The 23,242-nt window shown below is 34.7% G+C and overlaps 1 protein-coding gene across 5 annotated transcripts in view; it reads right to left on the bottom strand.

Annotated features, from left to right (window-relative positions):
- Positions 1-23,242, bottom strand: part of SYCP1 (synaptonemal complex protein 1) — a 117,986-nt gene that overhangs the window by 25,952 nt on the left and 68,792 nt on the right. For 4 of the 5 annotated variants that reach the window (XM_058538870.1, XM_058538875.1, XM_058538871.1 and 1 more), the window contains 6 exons: positions 23,033-23,095; positions 22,798-22,860; positions 8,859-8,975; positions 8,317-8,427; positions 7,073-7,165; positions 6,381-6,455 (listed from right to left, as the gene is read on the bottom strand). In XM_058538870.1, the coding sequence (XP_058394853.1) occupies positions 6,381-6,455; positions 7,073-7,165; positions 8,317-8,427; positions 8,859-8,975; positions 22,798-22,860; positions 23,033-23,095 (522 nt within the window). The remainder of the gene's footprint in view (positions 1-6,380; positions 6,456-7,072; positions 7,166-8,316; positions 8,428-8,858; positions 8,976-22,797; positions 22,861-23,032; positions 23,096-23,242) is intronic. The other variant, XM_058538873.1, reaches the window with a different exon arrangement.

Raw genomic sequence — 23,242 nt, 5'->3', positions numbered from 1 at the left:
CATACGCAAGTCAATACATGTGATACACCACATTAACAAAATAAAGGATAAAAATGATAGCATCCTCTCAATGGATGCAGAAAAAGCATTTGACAAAATTCAACATCCTTTCATTATAAAAATTCTCAACAAACTGGGTAGGAAAGTAATGTACCTCAACATAATAAAGGCCATATATGACAAGCCCACAGCTCAACAGTAAAAAGCTGAAAGCTCTTCCTCTAAGATCAGGAACAAGGCAAAGATATCCACTATCACTACTCCTATTCAACACAACACTGGAAGTCCTAGCCAGAACAATCAGGAAACTAAAAGAAATAAAAGCATCTGAATTGGAAAGGAAGAAGTAAAATTGTCTTTACTTGCAGGTGACATGATTTTGTGTATAGAAAATCCTAAAGACTCCATCAAATAACTGTTAGAACTAATAAGTGAATTCAGTAAAGTTGAAGGATACAAAATTAACATACAAAAATCAGTAGCATTTCTATACACGAACAATGAATTATCTGAAAAATAAATAGAGAAAACAATCCCATTTACAACAGCATCAAAAGCCATAAAATACCTAGGAATAAATTTAACCAAGGAAGCGAAAGATCTCTACACTAAAAACTATAAAACACTGATGAAAGAAATCAAAGGAGACACAAATAAATGGAAAGGTATCCTGTGTTCATGGATCAGAAGAATTAATATTGTTAAAATGTCCGTTTTACCCAAAGCCATCTATAGATTCAATGTAATCCCTATCAAGATTCCAAGAGAATTTTTTACAGAATTAGAAAAAACAATTCTAAAATACATATGGGACCACAAAAGATCCCAAGTAGTCAAAGCAATCCTGAGAAAGAAGATAGAGGCATCACACTTCTTGATTCCAAGCAATATTACAAAGCTATAGTAATAAAAACAGTATGATAATAGCATAAAAACAGACACATAGACCAATGGAACAGAATAGAGAATCCAGAAATAAACTCATGCATACAGTCAACTAATATTTGACAAGGGAAACAAGAATACTCATTGGAGAAGAGACAGTCTCTTCAATAAACAGTGCTGAGAAAATTGCATATTCACATGTAAAAGAATGAAACTAGACCCCCATCTTACACTACACATAAAAATTAAGTTGAAATGGACTAAAGACTTAGACGTAACACTGGAAACATTAAAACTCCTAGAAGAAAATGGAGGAAAATTTCCTTGACATGGGTCTCGGCAACGATTTTTTGGATATGACACCAAAAGCACAAGCAACAAAATCAAAAATAAACAAGAGGGACTCCATCAAACTAAAAAGCTTCTGCACAGCAAAAATAAAAAAAATAAAAAAAATAAAAGATGAACAAAATGAAAAGAAAATCTACAGAACTGGAAAAAAATATTTACAAACCATATATCTGATAAGGAGTAAATATCAAAAACATGAAGAACTCATACGACTCAACAGCAAAAAACCAATCCAATTAAAAAATGGGCAAAGGACCTGAACAGACATTTTTCCAAAGAAGATATGCAAATGGCCAACAGGTACATGAAAAGGTGCTCAGCAATGCAATCATCAGGGAAATGCAAATCAAAACCATTAGATATCACCTCATGTCAGTTAGAATGGTTATCATCAAAAAGACAAGAGATAACTAATGCTGGTAAGGATGTAGAGAAAAAGGAACCCTTGTGCACTGCTGGTGGGATTGTAAACTGGTACAGCCACTATGGAAAACAGTATGGAGGTTCTTCAAAAAAGTAAAACTGGAACTACCAAATGATCCAGCAATTCTACTTCTGGGAATGTATCCAAAGAAAACAAAAACACTATGCCGAGAAGATATCTACACTCCCATGTTCATAGCAGCATTATTTACAATAGCCAAGACATGGAAACAATCTAAGTGTCCATCAATGGATGAATAGATAAAAAAGTTGTGATTGATATATGTGGGGGTGTGTATATATATATATATATATATATATATATATATATATATACACACATATATATAATGGAATATCATTCAGCCATAAAAAAGGACATCCTGCCATTTGTGACAACAAGATGAACCTTGAGAGCAATGTGCTGAGTGAAATAGGTCAGACAGATAAAGACAAATATTTTATGGTCTCACTTATATGTGGAATCCAAAAAAAGACAAAACTAAACTCATAGAAAAAGAGATCAGATTTGTGGTTACCAGAGGCATAGGGCTTGGGGAGGGTGAATTGGATGAACGTGGTCAAAAGATACAAACTTGTAGTTATAAGATAAATAGGTACTAGGGATGTAATGTAAAACACAATGACTATAGTTAATACTGCTGTATGGTATACACAAAAGTTATTAAGAGAGTACATCCTTAGAGCTCTCATCGCAAGGAGAAAAAACATTTTTTTCTTTTTCTTTTTTTTAGTATCTATATGAGATGATGGATGGTAACTAAACTCGTAGTAATCATTTCACAATAAAAAAAAGTAGGCATGTATATAAACCCAATGGAATATTATTCAGCTGTAAAAAAGAAGGAAATCCTGCTATTTATGACAACACAGATGGACTCTGAGAACATTATGCTAAGTGAAATAAGTCAGACAGAGAAAGACAAACACTATATGATCTCACTTATATGTGGAATCTAAAGAACAAACCAACTCATAGAAAAAGAGATCAGATTTGTGGTTACTAGAAGCAGAGGGTGGGGGGATGGGGAATTGGATGAAAGTGATCAGAAAGTACAAACTTTCAGTTATAAGATTTATAAGATAAATAAGTACTAGGGATGTAATGTACAACATGACAACTATAGTTAACACTGGTGTATGGTACATTTGAAAGTTAAGAGAGTAAATCCTAAGAGTTCTCATCACAAGGAAAAAAACCTTGGGGCCAGGCTGGTAGCATAGTGGTTACATTAAGTGCACTCCACTTCGGCGGCCCAGGTTTGCGGGTTCGGATCCTGCGCATGGACCTATACCACACGTCAAGCCATGCTGTGACAGCGTCCCACATACAAAATACAGGAAGATGGGCACAGAACTTAGCTCAGGGCCACTCTTCCTCAAGCAAAAAGAGGAAGATTGGCAACATTTGTTAGCTCAGGGCCAATCTTCCTCACCAAAAAACTGGGGTGGGGGGGACTTTTTTTCCTTTTTCTACTTTTTTGTATCTATATGAGATGATGGATGTTAACTAAACTTATTGTGGTAATCATTTCACAATGTAAGTAAGTTAAATCATTATGCTGTACACCTTAAACTTATACAGTGCTGTATGTCAATTATATCTCAATAAAACTGGAAAAAATTGAAAAAGAACATTAAGAATAGCTAAAGACAAGGAAGGATTTCTCTTCTACTGAAACAGTAAGATATAGGTAATGTATAATAGGGACTGGCCCAGTGGCGCAAGCAGTTAAGTGCACGCACTCCACTGTGGCGGCCCGGGGTTCGCCAGTTCGGATCCCGGGTGTGCACCGACACACCACCTATCAAGCCATGTTGTGGCAGTGTCCCATATAAAGTGGAGGAAGATGGGCATGGATGTTAGCCCAGGGTGTCTTCCTCAGCAAAAAGAGGAGGATTGGCAGATGTTAGCTCAGGGCCGATCTTCCTCACAAAAAAAAAAAAGGTAATGTACAATAAATGTATGTTACTATTGCAGGTGAATAAAAAGCCACTTAGTCATTCCTTTGACAAACATTTATTGAAAATAGAAAATTTTCTACCTAGGTGAAACCTAGGTTTCACCAAAGAGGTGAAAGAGCTGTACACTGAAAACTATAAAACATTGCTGAAAGAAATTGAAGAAGACACAAAGAAATGGAAAGATATTCCGTGCTCTTGGATTGGACGAATTAACATAGTTAAGATGTCCATGCTTCCTAAAGCAATCTATAGATTCAATGCAATCCCTATCAAAGTCCCAATAACATTTTCCACAGAAATAGAACAAAGAATCCTAAAATTTAATGGAACAACAAAAGACCCTGCCTGAATAGCCAAAGGAATCCTGAGAAAAAAGAACAAAGCTGGGGGTATCACACTCTCTGATTTCAAAATACACTACAAAGCTATAGTAACCAAAATAGCATGGTACTGGCACAAAAACAGACACACAGATCAATGGAACAGAATCAAGAACCCAGAAATAAACCCACACATCTATGGACAGCTAATCTTCGACAAAGGAGCCAAGAACATACAATGGAGAAAAGAAAGTCTCTTCAACAAATGGTGTTGGGAAAACTGGACAGCCACATGCAAAAAAATGAAAGTAGACCATTACCTTACACCATATACAAAAATTAACTCAAAACAGATCAAAGACTTTACATTGTAAGACCTGAAACTATGAAACTTCTAGAAGAAAACATAGGCAGCACGCTCTTTGACATCGGTCTTAGCAACATATTTTCAAGCACCATGTCTGACTGGGCAAGAGAAACAATAGAAAAAAAACAAATGGGACTACATCAAAATAAAAAGCTTCTGCACAGCAAAGGAAACCATCAACAAAACGAAAAGACAACCTAACAACTGGGAGAAGATATTTGCAAACCATACATCTGATAAGGGATTAATCTCCAAAATATATAAAGAACTCATACAGCTCAACAACAAAAAAACTAACAACCCAATTAAAACATAGGCAAAAGACCGGAACAGACATTTCCTCAAAGAAGATACACAAATGGCCAACAGGTACATGAAAAGATGTTCAACATCATTAACTATCAGGGAAACGCAAATCAAAACTACAATGAGATATCACCTCACGCCCATCAGAATGGCTATAATTAACAAGACAGGAAACAACAAGTGCTGGAGAGGATGTGGAGAGAAGGGAACTCTCATACACTGCTGGTGGGAGTGCAAACCGGTGCAGCCACTATGGAAACCAGTATGGAGATTCCTCAAAAAATTAAGGATAGAACTCCCACACAATCTAGCTATTCCACTGCTGAGTATTTATCCAAATAACATGAAAACACCAACGCATAAAGATACATGCACCCCTGTGTTCATTGCAGTATTATTGACAATAGCCAAGACTTGGAAGCAACCTAAGTGCCCATCAAGGGATGAATGGATAAAGAAGATGTGGTATATATACACAATGGAATACTACTCAGCCATAAGAAACAATGAAATCCAGCCATTTGTGACAACGTGGATGGACGTTGAGGGTATTATGCAAAGTGAAATAAGTCAGAGGGAGAAGGTCAAATACGGTGTGATCTCACTCATAAGTAGAAGATAAAAACAACAACAAACACATAGAGACAGAGATTGGATTGGTGGTTACCAGAAGAGAAGGAGGGGGGCAAAAGGGATAATTAGGCCTATGTGTGCGGTGATGTATTGTAATTAGTCTTTGGGTGGTGAAAATGACGTAATCTATGCAGAAATAGAAGTATAACGGTGTACACCTGAAATTTATACAATGTTATAAACCAATGTTACTGCAATAAAAATAAATAAATAAATATAATAAAAGAAAAGAAAATAGAAAATTTTCAAAGCACTGTGCTAGATAAAGGGAAAATGAAGATAAATAAGACAGAATCCTAGCCCTTGAAGAACCTGAAATATAATGGGGACACAGAATGACATAATTATTTTAATATAAGAACAAAGTGCTACAGGAACACATAAAAGTACGCTCATCTTTGGAATGGGAAAGACATGTGAGATTTTCCATAGGGAGAGAGAGGAAGAAAGGAATTGAATGCAGGAAACAAAGTGAACCAATGCACAAAGGCTTGAAATTGAAAGTGCATGTTATCTAGGCTGTTGCAGAGTGATGAAGAGAACAGGATTTGAAATCACGCAAAATAGACCTAGATTTAAATTCTAAGCCATTCTACCTTTTTATTATGTGATCTTAAATAAATAACCTAACCTCTGTAAAAATGAAGATAATAATAAGTATTGTTCACAGCATTGTTGTAAGGATTAAATTAGATGGAAGTAGGGCACTAAGCACAGTGCCTGTCACATAGGAAGCAAAAAAAATAAATAGTATTTGTCATTTTAAAGTGTGAGTCAATTCACTAAGTAAATTTCAAAACACCATACAAATGTAAAGCATTTTTTTTGAAACACGATGAATAGCTAAAAAATACATTTAAATATACAAGCATTTTATAATATATGAGATATTTCTCAAATACTTATAGTATATCTAAAAGCACACCTACTCTCAAAGTGTACCTATACATGTGTTTAATATTTAAACAAGTATGCTAAGTACTTCTGAAAAAAAAAGCTAATCCCTAGTTACCCAAATTTATCGTATTTGCTAATATGACATGTTTATAAAAATGTGAAGTTGCACCTAAACCTTATGATTACTTTATCTATAATGCCACAAAACTTACTTTTTCTTCTCTTTCTATTTCAAGTTGTTTCTTAACAGATGAAAGTTCATTTTTAAGATTGGACAGTTCAATCTCCTAAAGAAAAAGAAACACAAAGTTTATAAGTGCATCCATATATTTCTCAAGAGGAAGAAAATGCAAACGAGGATTTCATATAAATTTAGTTTTATAGAGAAGTAAATTCACTCATAAAATATATATACTTTAAAAGCCCACTAATATGAAGGCTGCTAGTTGAACATAACTGAAGATTTCATTTAGACAAATTTTTTATAGTTTGCTCTAAAGAACTATTTAATACTATGTATATTTCTCTTCCTCATCCTCTCCCAGTCTATCCCACTCCTCCTCTCCCAATCTCAATCAGAGCTCCAAACTTATTTGCAACTGAGTTTACAGCTTTTCGTTTGAAAAAAAGAGTTCATTCCAGTATTTCAAAAAATATATTGGAAAACCACTTAATAAAATAATATATTGGAAAATATATTTTGGAAATATTTTTGAAAGTACATTTTCTAAAAAATATATTGGAAAACCATATAAGATCTATAAGATCCCTTTCAGATCTAAGATTCTTTGATTGTATAGCTCAAACAGTATGGTTTGAGCTCTTTACCACTTTTATATACTCTGTTCCACCAGCCACACTGACATGAAAATTGGCTTCTACTGCTATTTGTTCTGTATCTCACCAAAGATGCTTTCATTGATAACTGTTCTTGTTCTTTGCTCTTATAAAGTCCTAACTCTGAGTCTCTTTCTTCAACGATTTTATCATATTGGTGCTATATTAAACAAAGAAAACATTTAGGTATGTTAGAACCCAAATAGATTATGTTTTAAGAAGACCATTATCTTTATGTATCTAATATTTGCAGAAAATGATGTTTATGAATTCAGTAATATATACATATTTGAGCATATTTTTAAAACTTTTCAATTATATTTTTTAATTCACACAACATAAACAATGAAACATAGATAACACTCTTGGAAATAATCTAACACAAGGAAGAAATAATTCTTTTTAATTAGAAACACTGAATATCATAATTTAAAAAATAGGCTAGAAACACCAGGACCTCTTAGAAAGTGGATGATTCCAGATCTTGGGGAAGAAATAGAAGATGAGTCTTGAACATTTTGTCATAACAGAAAGCAAGAAAGCTATCAGAGACTATTAAGTTCAAGTCAAAGGACTTGCCAGCCAGTTTGAAGAAGCTCCCGCTGCCAAAGACGAGACAATTTGATATCAACAAGGATAAAAACTGAACTAGATTGAGACATACCAAATATGTTTAAATCTGTGAGTTCAAATGTTACTTCAAATATTTTTTTAAATCCTCACTGGTTACCTCATAATAATGTTATATCCCAGCAACAATTTTTAAAGATGAATAAGTAGGTATAGGCTGCCTACTCTTCAAATTTTGAAGAGAATAAGGTTTAATTCCCTAATAGAATGATTACTTTAAAACAACGATAAAAATAGAGCACAGCTGCAAACAAAACAAACATTAAGCCTTTCATTTATTTATTCCATTGATAAATTTGTTTAGCCTAGTATGTGTTAGACATATGTAGAGGATACAAATATTAATGAGATACATATCCTGGGAATGTACTTGAATAAATATAAGGTGGAAAGTGCTTAAGAGACTGCTAGGAAAATTCAGAAAAAGAGTGATTACTTCCTTCCATCAGAGATGATAAGAAGAGATTTCCTCAAGGAAATGACACCCAAGCTCAGCTTTGAGTGGTTAAGATTTGAACTTGGAGAAATGGGAGATCAAGGGTACTCCAGCTATAATTTAGTCATTGTTGCACAGACAATAATTTTCTCTGACAAATCGGAATACTATCTTGATTTCATCATTTTTATGCATAAAGCTCCAATTAATAATTTTCATTACCCATTACAATAGAAAAAAATTACCTTATGTTTTTCCATAAGTGCTACCATTTCAGCTATTTTATGTTGACATCGTATATCAATTTCTTTCTGTAATTTTACTGCTTCATCAGCTATTACTTTTGCTTTCTCAACCTATCAAATAAATTGTTTCTTAAAATTAATACACAAAAAACAAATTTAACTTAAATGTAAAGACCATATGCTCTACTTATATAAAATGTAGAAATCAAACACTAGAAAATTAGAAAAGCCAAGTAGAAAATGCAGTAGTGTTTTGGTTTATTTTAGGGTATTTTGATCTATCAAGTGAGATGACAGTATAACACTGTAATGATCATTTAATCTTTTCAAAGTAATTATACACTACTCAACCCTCAAATACTTAGAATTAAAGGATACTTTTAGCTTCTATAAGAAACTAACTGTCCCTAATATAAATTTATTAAATCTTTTTAAAAATCAGATTGTAAAAATTAAGAATTATTACCTTTCTCTTAAAATGCTAATAGACAAATATAGAGTTTTAGTATAACAAATTCTCAAACATAGTTAGTTTTTCCTACCTCTCCCAAAAGATTTTCTTCTGATATCTTTTTGTCCTCAATTTCTTTTTGATAGCTGTCAGCCATTTCTTTAAATTTTTGTTTGGCACCTTCTAGTTCTAACTCTAATTTACTGACCTTTAAGTGAAGAAAATAGCATGAACATTAGTAAATGCTAAGGATTACTTGAAAATATTCTGTATTCATTCTGTGGTTTTATGACTCAAAAGATTACTTATTCATGGAAATTATGGTTGGGTCATTTTCCTTACATTTTACATATGTTGAGATGTGCTTTATTTTTCACAAAATCTATCTTCTCCCCTAAAATACGTATTTAGTCTTGACAAGTAATTTTTTAAAAGCAGCCATATTTTTATTCTCAGTGAATTTCTCAACAATATTTAAATTGTTTAGTCTCCATTCAATATGTTTTATTACAGTAAGTAACTATTCCATTTGGACAGAACACCCATGTGATTCAAAGAAAAAACATTCTTTTTTTAAGAACAACAGCTTTATCAAGGTATAACTGATATACAAAAAACTACACATATTTAATTATACAATTTGATTTGGACATATGCATACACTTGTGAAACCATCACCACAACCAAGGTAATAGACATATCCATCACCTCTAAAAGTTTCCTTTTTTTTTTTGTTTTTGTCATAAGAAGACTTAACATGAGATCTACTCTCAAGAAATTTTTAAGTACACAATACAGTATTGTTGACTATAGGCACTATGCTGTACAGTAGATCTCCAGAACTAATTTATTCTGCATAACTGAAACTTTATACAAATTGAATAACTCCCCATTTCTCCCTCCCCCCACTCCCTCGTAATCACTGTTTTAATCTCTGCTTCTACGGGTTTGTCTATTTTAGGTACCTCCTAGAGGTGGAATCATGTAGTATTTGTCCTTCTGTGACTGGCTTTTGTTGTTGAATTGGAAGTGTTCTTTATATATTCTGGACACTAGATCATTATCAAATATATGAACTGCAAATATTTTCTCCCATTATATGGGTTGTCTTTTCACTCTCTTGCTACTGTCCTTTGACAAAAGACACTAGCAAGAGAGTGAAAAGACAAAATGCAATCTCTACCAAAATTCCAAGTGCCTTTTCATCAGAAATAAACAAGCTAATCCTAAAATTTATATGAAATTACCAGGAACCTCAAATAGCCAAAACAATCTTGAAAAAGAGCAATGTTGGAGGACACATACTCCCCAATTTTAAAACATACTAAAAAGCTACAATAATCAAAACAGTGTGGTACCGACATAAGGTAAACATACAGGTCAATGGTATAGAACTGGGAGTCCAGAAATAAAGCCACACGTCTATGGTTAATTTATTTTCAACAAGCGTGACAAGACAATTCAATGGGGTAAAGAATAGTTTCTTTAACAAATGTTGCTGAGACAACTGACATTCACATAGAAAAGAATGAAGTTGGACCCCTACCTCACACCATATAAAAAAATTAACTCAAAATAGATTAAAGATCTAAATGTAATAGCTAAAACTATAAAACTCTTAGAAGAAAAATAGGAGTTAACATTCATGACAATGGATTTGGCAATGGATTCTTAGCTATGACACTAAAAGCATAAGAAGCTAAAGAAAAATAGACAAAATGTATTTCATTAAAAAGCATACTCTTAATGAGATTAATTTTCTATAAAGAATCAACACCTTCCATTTCAATTGTTGTCAAATATTTTGTACAGATATTTACTGAGTCATGTAGATATGACTCAAATATAGTAATTATCAAAAGAAAGAGGACCCTTAATTAGCACCCATCCTCCAGAATCACTTATTACCTTAGGGCTGAATCAGAATTGAGGAGGGGGTATAAGCAAGGACAGGAATTGAGAAAGGAAAACATTCGTAATTTAATAATGAATCAGACTGTCTTCAGTACCCATGATGCAACCACAAACTTTAAGACACAGAACACTATCAATATTGATAAAGGCTTCTGAGTGCCTCTCTTTATTAGTTTTCCCCTTCTGCCCCTTCAAATGTAACAGATATTCTTATTTTATATTCATTATTTCCTTGCTCTTTTTTATAAGCTTTACTGCATAATTATGTAACAATATTTCAGTTTTTTGATTTTGAACTTTATATAAATGTTTTCATAGTATGTATATTTTTCTTCCATTTTTTATTCAGCAGTATGTTTTAGATATTTATGTGTGTAAATATAGTTCTTCCATTTTCACTGCTGAGTATGTAACATTGTATGAGTATTTATGTATTCAATTGTTCATAGACACTGAATTGTCTCCAACATGGGATTAATACACATGATAATGCTGTGAATGTTCTTGCAAACATCTCCTGGTGTAGGTGTGTAAAATTTTTCTATAGTATATACCTAGAATTGGAATTGCTGGGTCATAGGGCAGGTTGCATTTTCACCTTTACAAGATAATGACATTATTTTCTGAAGTACATACACCAACTTAAATTCCCAGTAACAACGTGATACGAATTTTGCCTGCTTTACAACCTCATCAACAGCTGATAACATCAAATATATTTGACTGAAGTTTTGTCACTGAATTTGCATTTTCCTAAAAACTGTGTAATATGTTTAACTCTTCATGTTTTCTATTCTGTGAAATCTCTATTCATGTCTTTCACTCATCTGTCTATTTGGTTGCTGGGGACTGACTGAATTTCTAGATCAATTTGGGAAAATCTGACATCTTAAAGATATTAAGGTGTCCAACCAATGAACATGATATATATTTATTTACTTAAGTCTTCTTTAATTTGCATCAGTAATGTTGGTACGTTTTAGTGTATGAGTCTTCCACATATTTTGTTAAATTTATCTCTATTGTATGGATTTTCATAGTACTATAAGTGGTACTGTATTTTAAAATTCTTTTTTCAGTTAGTAGCTGTCAACATATAGAAAGACAACTGATTTTTGGTAATTGACATCGTGTCTCATGACTTTGCCAAGTTCACTTACTAGTACACTATGACTTTGTAAAAATCTCAGAATTTTCAATGCAGACAATCACATCACTTAAGAAGACACACTTTTACATATTCTTTTCCAATCTATATACCTTTTATTTCTTTTTCTTGCCTTAATGTACTAGCTAGAACCTCTATAGAATGTTGAATAGGGGTGGTGAGAGCAGACATTGTTCTTGATGTTAAAGGCAAAGAATTCAGTCTTTCATCATTAAGTATGATGCTAGCTTTAGGTATTTTGCAGATCTTCTGTATCAGACTGAGGAAGTCTCCTTCTATTCCTAGTTTATTGAAAATTTTTATCAAGAATGAGTATTGAATCTTGTGAAATGCTTTTTCTGCAACCATTGAGATGACTACATAATTTTTCTCTTTTATTACTTAATAGAGTAAATCTCACTGATAATCTCAAATTTTAAACCAATCTTACATTCCCAAGGTAAACCCTCACTTGTTCAAGGTGATATGGTTTTAACATATCACTAGATCAGCTTTACTAATATTTTGTTAAGGATTTTATATCTATATTTATAATTGACATTGGTCTGTAATCTTCTTTCCTTGTAATGTCTTTGTCAGGATTTGGTATCAAAAAACTAGTTGGGAATTGTTCCCTCTCTTCTATTTTATGGAAGAGTTTGTGAAAGACTGGTATTATTTCTTCCTGAAGTGTTTGTTAGAATTAGCAGTGAGACCTTCCAGATCTGGATTTTTCTCCAGGAGATTTTTAATGACAAATTCAATTTCCCTGATATATAGTTCTTCAGATTGTCCATTTCATCTTGTGTCAGTTTTAGTAAGTTAGGTTTTCCAAGAAATTTGTCCATTTCATCTAAGTTTCAAATTTATTGGCATAAAGGTGTTCATGACATTCCTTTGTCATCCTTTTAATGTTTATAGTGTCTATGTTAATAATGTCCTATTTCATTATTGCCTTTAGTGAATTTTATCCTCTCTTTTTGTAATCAATCCTGCTAAGGGCTTATCAATTTTATTAATATTTTCTAAGAATCAACTTTTGACTTGCATTAATTTTTTCTTTGTCTCTCTTCTATTTCTTTGATCTCTCTTCTTATCTTTATTATTTCCTTTTATCTACTTTCTGTGGGTTTAATTTGCTCACCTTTTCTCAGTTTCTAGATGAAAACCTAGGCCATTTCTTCTTTTCTAAAATAAACACTGTTTATAAATTTCTCTCAAAGACCTGCTTTAGTTGCATCCCACAAATTTTGATATGTCATATTTCTATTATCATTCAGTTTAAAATAAGTTCTAATTTTCCTTGTGATTTCTTCTTTGGCCCATGAATTATTTACTCGTATGATGCTTAATTTTCAAATGTTTAGGTTTTTCTAGATATCTTATGGTTACTTATTTCTAATTTAATTCTGTAGTAGTGAGAGAACATACTCTGTAAGACTTCAAACTTTTTAAATGTATGGAGACTCGTTTTATTGCCCAGCATATGATCTACCTTGCTAAACATTCTATGTGCACTTCAAAAGAATTTACAGCTGTAACTATATTGTTCTACAAATGTCAATTAAGTCAAGGTAGTTAATAGTGTTGTTCAGATTTTCCATATTCTTACCAATTTTTTATTAGTTGTATTAATTGCTGAAAGAGGGGTATTACAATCCCCAACTACAATTATGAAATTGTCTATTTCTCATTTTAGTTTTTTAAGTTTTTCCTTCACCTATTTTGAAGCTCTGTTATTGAGTACAAACATACCCATGATCATTATATCTTCCTGATTAATTGACACCTTTATCATTATAAATGCCCCTCTCAGGTATAGGGTCAAGATGGCGGCGTAGGCAGACTCTGAGCTGGCCTCCTCCCATGGACACAGCCAATTTACAACTACTCGTGGAAAAATTACCCCTGAGACAGAACTGAAAACTGGATAAGAGGAACTCCTACAACAACGGACAATCCTAACTGAGGTAGAAGAGGCAGAAAATCTCTTCTGGAGAGGAAAAACGCCAGCTTGCCTTCACAAGCCGCAGCGCCTCACGGCCACCCAGGAGCAGCCCACAGATACGCAGCCCTCCCTGGAGGGGAGGGGCCCTGAGCTGGGGAGCTCCCCCGCTGTGGGCATTTCGTGGATCCAGCACAATCGAGATGAGTGGCATAATATCAGACTTTGCCTGCTACTAAAACATTGGGGAGTACCCCCAGAAAAGCTGGTTCACAAAGAAATTAAAACCAGTTCTTAAAGGGCCCGTGCGCAAACTCACCCATTTCAGAAAGCATCCTAAAATCACCAGAAAGAAAGGTGCACAATGCTTTGGTGAAAAGAGACTCACCTAATAGGCCCTGTGTGCATCTCGGTGAGAGGTGAGACCTCTCCAGGGACTGGGACATTGGCGGCGGCCATTGTTGTGGCCTGGTGTGGGCGGGCTGACACAGACGCCATTGGAGTTCTCCCTGGGCCCTGCTAGCCCAGGGTCTGCCCCACCCGCTAGAGCACCATTTAATCCAGCTCAGCCAGGGCGGGCAGCCCACCCTAGAGACGGGCCCCACCCAACAACAAGCCCTCGGGCAACTTGTGGGCCTGCATAGATTGGTGAATGGATTCTCTGCAGCCCGGCAACTGAGCCCACTTCAGTGGGGCAGGGCGTGCACAAGGAGCGGGTGGAGAGTGTGGGGCGGTGGTGGAGTGTGTGGGGCTCCCACTGTGGAGAGATTGGGTCCGCTTCGGGGGTCGGGGCGCGCACACGGGGCAGGACTGTGTTGACTGTGTGTGTGGACCTCTGGGCGGCAGGGCTTGTCAGCTGCAGAAGACTTGTGCTTCTCAAAGACCCACATAGGGGGTTTGCCCCACCTTCCAAAGCCTGAAACAATTGGGTGCTCCTGTGCCTGAGGCCCACCCCACCCAGCTGCAATCCTCAGAGAGATGACAAGAGACCTAAAGGCTGGAGGCTTATAGCAATTGTAAGCCCCTGAGCCTAACAACCTGCCACACTGGGAGCCTACTCACTTAAAAGAAATATTGCAACACAAATGTGGTATTAGAACTTGCAGCCAACTGTGCTGGGGATCCCCACACCTGATAAAGAGACTGAAGGGCCCACAACAACTACAAGCAGCTGAGCATTACAACAGCTGGCTAGGAGCATAACTTGGCCAACCTGGGCGCCTACAAGGAGAGCAAACAGGCCACAACAGAAGGACACACGTAGCCCACATAGGGGTTACCCCTGGAACATTGAGAACTGAGGGAAGCACACGGCAGGCCTCCTAAGCCATCACTTACATAAGGTCACCTATCCAAGAGCAGGAGATGTAGCTGACCTACCTAATACGTAGTCACAAGCACAGGGAAAGAGGCAAAATGAGGAGGCAAAGGAATACATTCCAAGTAAGGGAACAGGACAAAACCCCAGAAAAGGAACTAAGTGAAACAGAAATGAGAAACCTACCTGACAGAGAGTTCAAACTAAGAGTGTTAAGGATGCTCGATGATCTGGGGAGAAGAATAGATGAACTCAGTGAGAATGTCAACAAAGAAATGGAAGATATAAAAAAGAACCAATCAGAAATGAAGAATACAATACTGGAAATGAAAAATTCACTAGAGGGACTCAAAAGCAGAGTAGAGGACACAGAAGAACGGATCTGTGAGCTGGACGAAAGACTAGAAGAAATTACCCAAGCTGAACAGGTAAAAGAGAAAAGAATTAAAAAGAGTGAGGACAGTCTAAGGGACCTCTGGGACAACATCAAGCACACTAACATCCGGGTTATAGGTGTCCCGGAAGGAGAAGAGCGAGACAGAGGGGCAGAGAATCTATTTCAAGAAATAATAGATGAAAACTTCCATAACCTAAGGAAGGAAACAGACATCCAGGTACAGGAAGCACAGAGAGCCCCAAACAAGATAAACCCAAACAGGCCCACACCAAGACACATCATAACCAAAATGTCCTGAATTAAAGACAAAGAGAGAATCCCAAAAGCGGCAAGAGAAAGTCAAGTTACATACAAAGGAAACCCCATAAGGCTATCAGCTGACTTCTCAGCAGAAACCATACAGGCTAGAAGAGAATGGCATGATATATTTAAAGTGCTAAAAGGAAAAAACTTACAGCCAAGAATACTCTACCCAGCAAGGATATCATTCAAAATGGAAGGAGAGATCAAAAATTTGCCAGACAAGCAAAAATTAAAGAAGTTTGTCACCAAGAAACCAGTGCTGCAAGAAATGTTAAAGGAATTGATTTAAGGGGAAAAGAGAAGACCACAAATAGGACAAATTATCTATTTCCATGATAAGAGGGTAATGGATACAAATGCACAAAAAAGAGGTTAGATATGATATCAAAAACGTAAAATGAGGGAGGAAGGGAGTTAAAGAGTAGAGCTTTCAGACAGAGGTCAAACTAAAGAGACCATCAATTCTGTATAGAAGAAGAAAGGAACAAAGAAGGACTACTAAAACACTGAGAAAAACAAAAGTTAAAAAATGGCAGTAAGTACATACTTATCAATAGCTACTTTAAATGTCAATGGACTAAATGCTCCAATTAAAAGGCATATGGTGGTAGACTGGATAGAAAAACAAAAACCATATATATGCTGCATACAAGAGACACACTTCAGACCTAAAGACACTCACAAACTGAAAGTGAAGGGATGAAAAAAGATACTCCATGCAAATGGCAATGAAGAGAACGCTGGGGTAGCAGTACTCATATCAGACAAAATAGACTTTAAAACAAAAACTGTAAAAAGAGACAAGGGCATTACATAATGATCAAGGGAACAATCCAACAAGAGGATATAACACTTGTAAATATCTACGCACCCAATGTAGGTGCACCTAAATATATAAAGCGATTACTAACAGACATAAAAACAGAAATAGACAGTAACACAATAATAGTAGGGGACTTTAACACTCCACTTACACCAATGGATAGACCATCCAAACAGAAGATTAATAAGGAAACATTGGCCTTAAATGATACACTAGAACAGATGGACTTAGTAGATATATACAGAGCATTCCATCCAAACACTGAAGAATACACATTCTTTTCAAATGCACATGGAACATTCTCCAGGATTGATCACATATTAGGCCACAAAAGAAGTCTACATAAATTTAAGAAGATTGAAATAATACCAAGCGTCTTTTCTGACCACAACGGTATGAAACTAGAAATCAACTATAGGAAGAAAATCAGAAAAGCCACAAATACGTGGAGATTAAACAAAATGCTACTGAACAACGACTGGGTCAACGAACAAATCAAAGAAGAAATCAAAAAATACCTGGAGACAAATGAAAATGAAAATATGACATGCCAGAATTTATGGGATACAGCAAAAGCAGTTCTAACAGGGACGTTTATAGCAATACAGGCCTATCTCAACAAACAAGAAAAATCTCAAATAAACAATCTAACAATGCACCTCAAGAAACTGGAAAAAGAAGAACAAACCAAGCCCCAAATCAGTAGAAGAAGGGAAATAATAAAAATCAGAGCAGAAATAAATGAAATAGAGACAAAAAAAACAATAGAAAAAATTAATAAAACCAAGAGCTGGTTCTTTGAAAAGATAAACAAAATTGACAAACCTTTAGCTAGACTCACCAAGAAAAAAAGAGAGAAGGCACAAATAAGTAAAGTCAGAAATGAAAGAGGAGAAATTACAACAGACACCTCAGAAATACAAAAGATTATAAGAGAATACTATGAAAAGCTACATGCCAACCAATTCGACAATCTGGAAGAAATGGATAAATTCTTAGAATCATACAACCTTCCAAAACTGGATCAAGAAGAAGTAGAGAATTTGAATAGACCAATCACCAGTAAGGAGATTGAAATAGTAATCAAAAACCTCCCCAAAAATAAAAGTCCAGGACCAGACGGCTTCCCTGGTGAATTCTACCAAACATTCAAAGAAGACTTAAGACCTATCCTTCTAAAACTCTTCCAAAAAATTGAGGAGGGGGGGAAGCTACCTAACTCATTCTATGAAGCCGACATTACCCTGATACCAAAACCAGACAAGGACAGCACAAAAACAGAAAACTACAGACCAATATCACTGATGAACATCGATGCAAAAATCCTCAACAAAATACTAGCAAATCGCATACAACAATACATTAAAAAGATTATACACCATGAGCAAGTGGGATTTATTCCAGGTATACAGGGATGGTTTAACATTCGCAAATCAATCAACGTGATACACCACAATAATAAAATGAAGAATAAAAATCACATGATCAACTCAATAGATGCAGAGAAAGCATTTGACAAGATACAGCATCCATTTATGATAAAAACTCTGAATAAAATGGGGATAGAAGGAAAGTACCTCAACATAATAAAGACCATATATGAGAAACCCACAGCTAATATCATCCTCAATGGTGAAAAACTGAAAGCTATCCCTCTAAGAACAGGAACCAGACAAGGATGCCCACTCTCACCACTCCTATTTAACATAGTACTGGAAGTCCTAGCCAGAGCAATCAGGCAAGAAAAAGAAATAAAAGGGATCCAAATTGGAAAGGAAGAAGTGAAACTGTCACTATTTGCAGATGACATGATTTTATATATAGAAAACCCTAAAGAATCCACCAGAAAACTTTTAAAAGTAATAAACGAATATGGTAAAGTTGCAGGATACAAAATCAACATACAAAAATCAGTTGCATTTCTATACACTAACAACTAAGCAGCAGAAAGAGAAATTAAGAATACCATCCCATTTACAATGGCAACAAAAAGAATAAAATACCTAGGAATAAACTTAACCAAAGAGGTGAAAGAGCTGTACACGGAAAACTATAAAACATTGCTGAAAGAAATTGAAGAAGACACAAAGAAATGGAAAGATATTCCATGCTCTTGGATTGGACGAATTAACATGGGTAAGATGTCCATACTTCCTAAAGCAATCTATAGATTCAATGCAATCCCTATCAAAGTCCCAATAACATTTTTCACAGAAATAGAACAAAGAATCCTAAAATTTATTTGGAACAACAAAAGACCCCGAATAGCTAAAGGAATCCTGAGAAAAAAGAACAAAGCTGGGGGTATCACACTCCCTGATTTCAAAATACACTACAAAGCTATAGTAACCAAAACAGCATGGTACTTGCACAAAAACAGACACACATATCAATGGAATAGAATTGAAAGCCCAGAAATAAACCCACACATCTATGGACAGCTAATCTTTGACAAAGGAGTCAAGAACATACAATGGAGAAAAGAAAGTCTCTTCAACAAATGGTGTTGGGAAAACTGGACAGCCACATGCAAAAAAATGAAAGCAGACCCTTACGTTACTCCATACACAAAAATTAACTCCGAATGGATTAAAGACTTGAATGTAAGACCTGAAACTATGAAACTTCTAGAAGAAAACATAGGCAGTACACTCTTGGACATCAGTCTTAGCAACATATTTTCAAGCACCATGTCTGACCGGGCAAGAGAAACAATAGAAAAAATAAACAAATGGGACTACATCAAACTAAAAAGCTTCTGCACAGCAAAGGAAACCATCAACAAAACGAAAAGACAACCTAACAACTGGGAGAAGATATTTGCAAACCATACATCTGATAAGGGCTTAATCTCCAAAATATATAAAGAACTCATACAGCTCAACAACAAAAAAACTAACAACCCAATCAAAAAATGGGCAAAAGACCTGAACAGACATTTCTCAAAAGAAGATATACAGATGGCCAACAGACACATGAAAAGATGTTCAAAATCATTAACTATCAGGGAAATGCAAATCAAAACTACAATGAGATATCACCTCACGCCCGTCAGAATGGCTATAATTAACAAGACAGGAAACAACATGTGTTGGAGAGGATGTGGAGAGAAGGGAACTCTCATACACTGCTGGTGGGAGTGCAAACTGGTGCAACCACTATGGAAAACAGTATGGAGATTCCTCAAAAAATTAAGGATAGAACTACCATATCATCCAGCTATTCCACTGCTGGGTATTTATTCCAAGAACTTGAAAACACCAATGCATAAAGATATATGCACCTCTGTGTTCATTGCAGCGTTATTCACAATAGCCAAGACTTGGAAGCAACCTAAGTGCCCATCAAGGGACGAATGGATAAAGAAGATGTGTTATATATACACAATGGAATACTACTCAGCCATAAGAAACGATGAAATCCAGCCATCTGTGACAACATGGATGGACATTGAGGGTATTATGCAAAGTGAAATAAGTCAGAGGGAGAAGGTCAAATACCATATGATTTCCTTCATTAAGTAGTAGACAATAACAACAATAAACAAACACATAGAGACAGAGATTGGATTGGTGGTTACCAGAGGGGAAGGGGGGAGGGAGGAGGGCAAAAGGGATAATTCGGCACATGTGTGTGGTGATGGGTTGTAATTAGTATTTTGGTGGTGAACATGATGTAATCTATGCAGAAATAGAAGTATAATGATGTACACCTGAAATTTATACAATGTTATAAACCAATGTTACAGCAATAAACAAAAAATTAAAATATAAATAAATAAATAAATAACAGTAATGGTATAAACCAAGGAAAATAGAAAAAAATAAATAAATAAATAAATGCCCCACTGGATCTCTGATAATACTCTCATATTTCAATCTATTTTGTGTGTTATTAAAATTGTCACTCTAGCTTTCCTGTTCTTACTGTTTGCATGGTATATCTTTTTTTCCCATCTTTTATTTTCAACTTCCTTGTATCTTTATATTAAATAGAGTGCCTCTTGCAGGCAGCATATAGTTTGGCCTTGATTTTTTTATCCAGACTACCAATCTCTGCCTTTTTATTAAAATATTTAGCCCATTGATATTTAAGGTAATTATTGATATGGTTGGGTTCAGATATATCATTTTGCTCTTTGCTTTCTATTCATATCATCTCTTTTTTGTTCTTTTGCTCCTCCTTTTGGGTTTATCAAAATTTTTTAGTATTCCATTTCAATTCCTTTATTGGCTTTTTCACTATGTCTCTGCACTATTTTATAGTGGCTGCTCTAGGGAGGAAAATATGTATCACTAACTTATCATAGTATATTTAACACTTAATATTGTACTACTTCGTGTATAATGTAAAAATCTTTCAACAAAATAGTTGTATTTACTCTCCTGTCCTTTGTGCTATGGTTGCCACATATCTTATAAACTCTATAATGGCAAATTTTTTTTGCTTTAATCAGTCATATTTACCCTTTAAAAAATTAAGAGAAGAAAAATATATAGCCTTTTATATTCAACTAATATTTACCATTTCCAGGGCTTTTCATCCCTTCCATTGATTCAAGTTTCCACCTGATGCCATTTTCCTTTAGCCTGAAAAGATTCCTTCAGCATTTCATTAGCATTTAGTACAGCTCTCAATGTCCTTATTTTTGCTGCATACAGAATTCTGGTTTGACAGTTTATTTCTATCAGCATTTTACAGAAGTCTTTCCTTTGTTACCTGGCCTTCACTGTCCTGATTCAAGGTCAGCCGTTAATTCTGTCATTGTTCCCCTGTATGCAATGTGATGTTTTTCTCTGGCTGCTTTTAAGTTTCTCTTTATCTTTAGATTTAACACTCTGACTAAAATATATTTGCCCACGTATGGTTTTCTTTCTATTTATCTTATTTTGGTTTTGCTACGAGCCACAGATCTGCAAATTTATCTTTTTAATGAAACATGAGAAATTCTTCAAATAATTTTCTTTTGCCCTATTCTCTCTCTCCTCTTCTTCAGGGACTCCAATTACACATCAAAAACCACTTGATATTGTTCCACAGGCCACTGAGGTACCATTCCTTTTTTTTTTTTTTTTTAATCTTTTTCTGTGTTTCTCTAACGAGATAATTTCTATTGATCCAGCTTCAAGTTCAGACATTTTCTTCATCTGTCTTCAATCTACTAGTAAGACTATTAAAGTTTGTTCGTTTGTTTAAGATATTTTACTTTTCAGTTCTAGAATTTCCATTGGATTCTTTTTTAAAGTTTCCATTTCTTCGCTCAGATTCCCCATTTGTTATTTCATTATGATCATACTTTCCTTTCCATCTTTGAACATACTTATAATAGCTGCATAAAAGATTTTATCTGCTAATTCCAACAACTGAGTCATCTTAGGGTCATTTTCTACTGACTTATTTTTATACTATTGATGGATATCCGTGTCGTCTTCTGTCTAGGACTCCTACAAGTAATGCTGCTATGAATATTTTTGTATATTTCTCCTGATTCTACCTAAATACAGAAGGGCTGCATTACAGGATATATGTATCAACTATTTTTCTATATAATTCCAGCAGTTTATGAGAATTCTTACTTGCTTTCATTTTTAATCACAACATTCACATATTTTTAATTTCAAATAGTATTAAAAGAAGGTGTAAGATATTTGCTTTCCCAAAAAAGGCACATATTTAACATACCAAGAACCACTGCTTTCCATTCAAGATTCAAAAGCTATTTAATGAGTACTTACAAACTATTGGTCATTGTTCAAGGAATAGGGAATAAGATGACAAACAAAATATGGCCCTGATATCACAAGCTTACGTTCTAGGACTTTAATTTGTTTTCTACAAAGTCAATGATTCTCAAACCCCTTGTGCAGCAAGATAACCATATATAGAGCTTTTTTAAAATGTAGATCCCAAGGCTCTATCCCAAACCTACTCAGTCTCAATTTTCAACATTTGGGTAAGGAATATGAATATACACGTATATACACACCCACACATATTTTTAAGCTGCTTAGATGATTTTAACACAGCTAAATCATAGATGAGCACTCTATTACAACTAAAAGGATTGATTCTCACAATCTCAAAAGATAGTTTGAAAATAACTGTTACAATATAAACAAAAGGAATAAAATTCCTAAATTCTCATCTATTTACTAGTATTTTAAAAATAAAGATTCCAAATACCTTTATCTCATAAATATTCAGTTGCTTGCTTTCTGCTGTACCCTTCTTCTTTAAGGCTTTATTCTGTTAAAAGTTAAAAATAAAGAATCACGTTTAGTACCAAAGTGAATCAAACTTGTACTGCCACTGACTTAGACTGAAATTACTAAAGGAAAGGAAAGCATTATTCTCTAAAACTGTAGTGAGAAAATACGGGTTTTTTTTAAATAGTTTGATTTTGAGAATCAGCACATACCTCCTGCTGGAGTTCTTCAACATGTTTGCTTTTATTTTCAACTTGTTTCCTTAAATTGTTACACTAAAAAATTATGAGAAATTATTTTATTCAATATTCCAGTCAAAATAAGTAACTTAAGACTAACAAAAAATATTGCATAAAGTAATATAGAGGTCCCTTCAAAAATCATGTTACTAAATAATTCTATTAATGTCAAAAATTATGTGA

Source organism: Diceros bicornis, chromosome 4 (assembly GCF_020826845.1).
Source record: "Diceros bicornis minor isolate mBicDic1 chromosome 4, mDicBic1.mat.cur, whole genome shotgun sequence".
NCBI classification, from domain to species: domain Eukaryota; kingdom Metazoa; phylum Chordata; class Mammalia; order Perissodactyla; family Rhinocerotidae; genus Diceros; species Diceros bicornis.
This window is presented reverse-complemented; position numbering and strand designations above follow the sequence as displayed.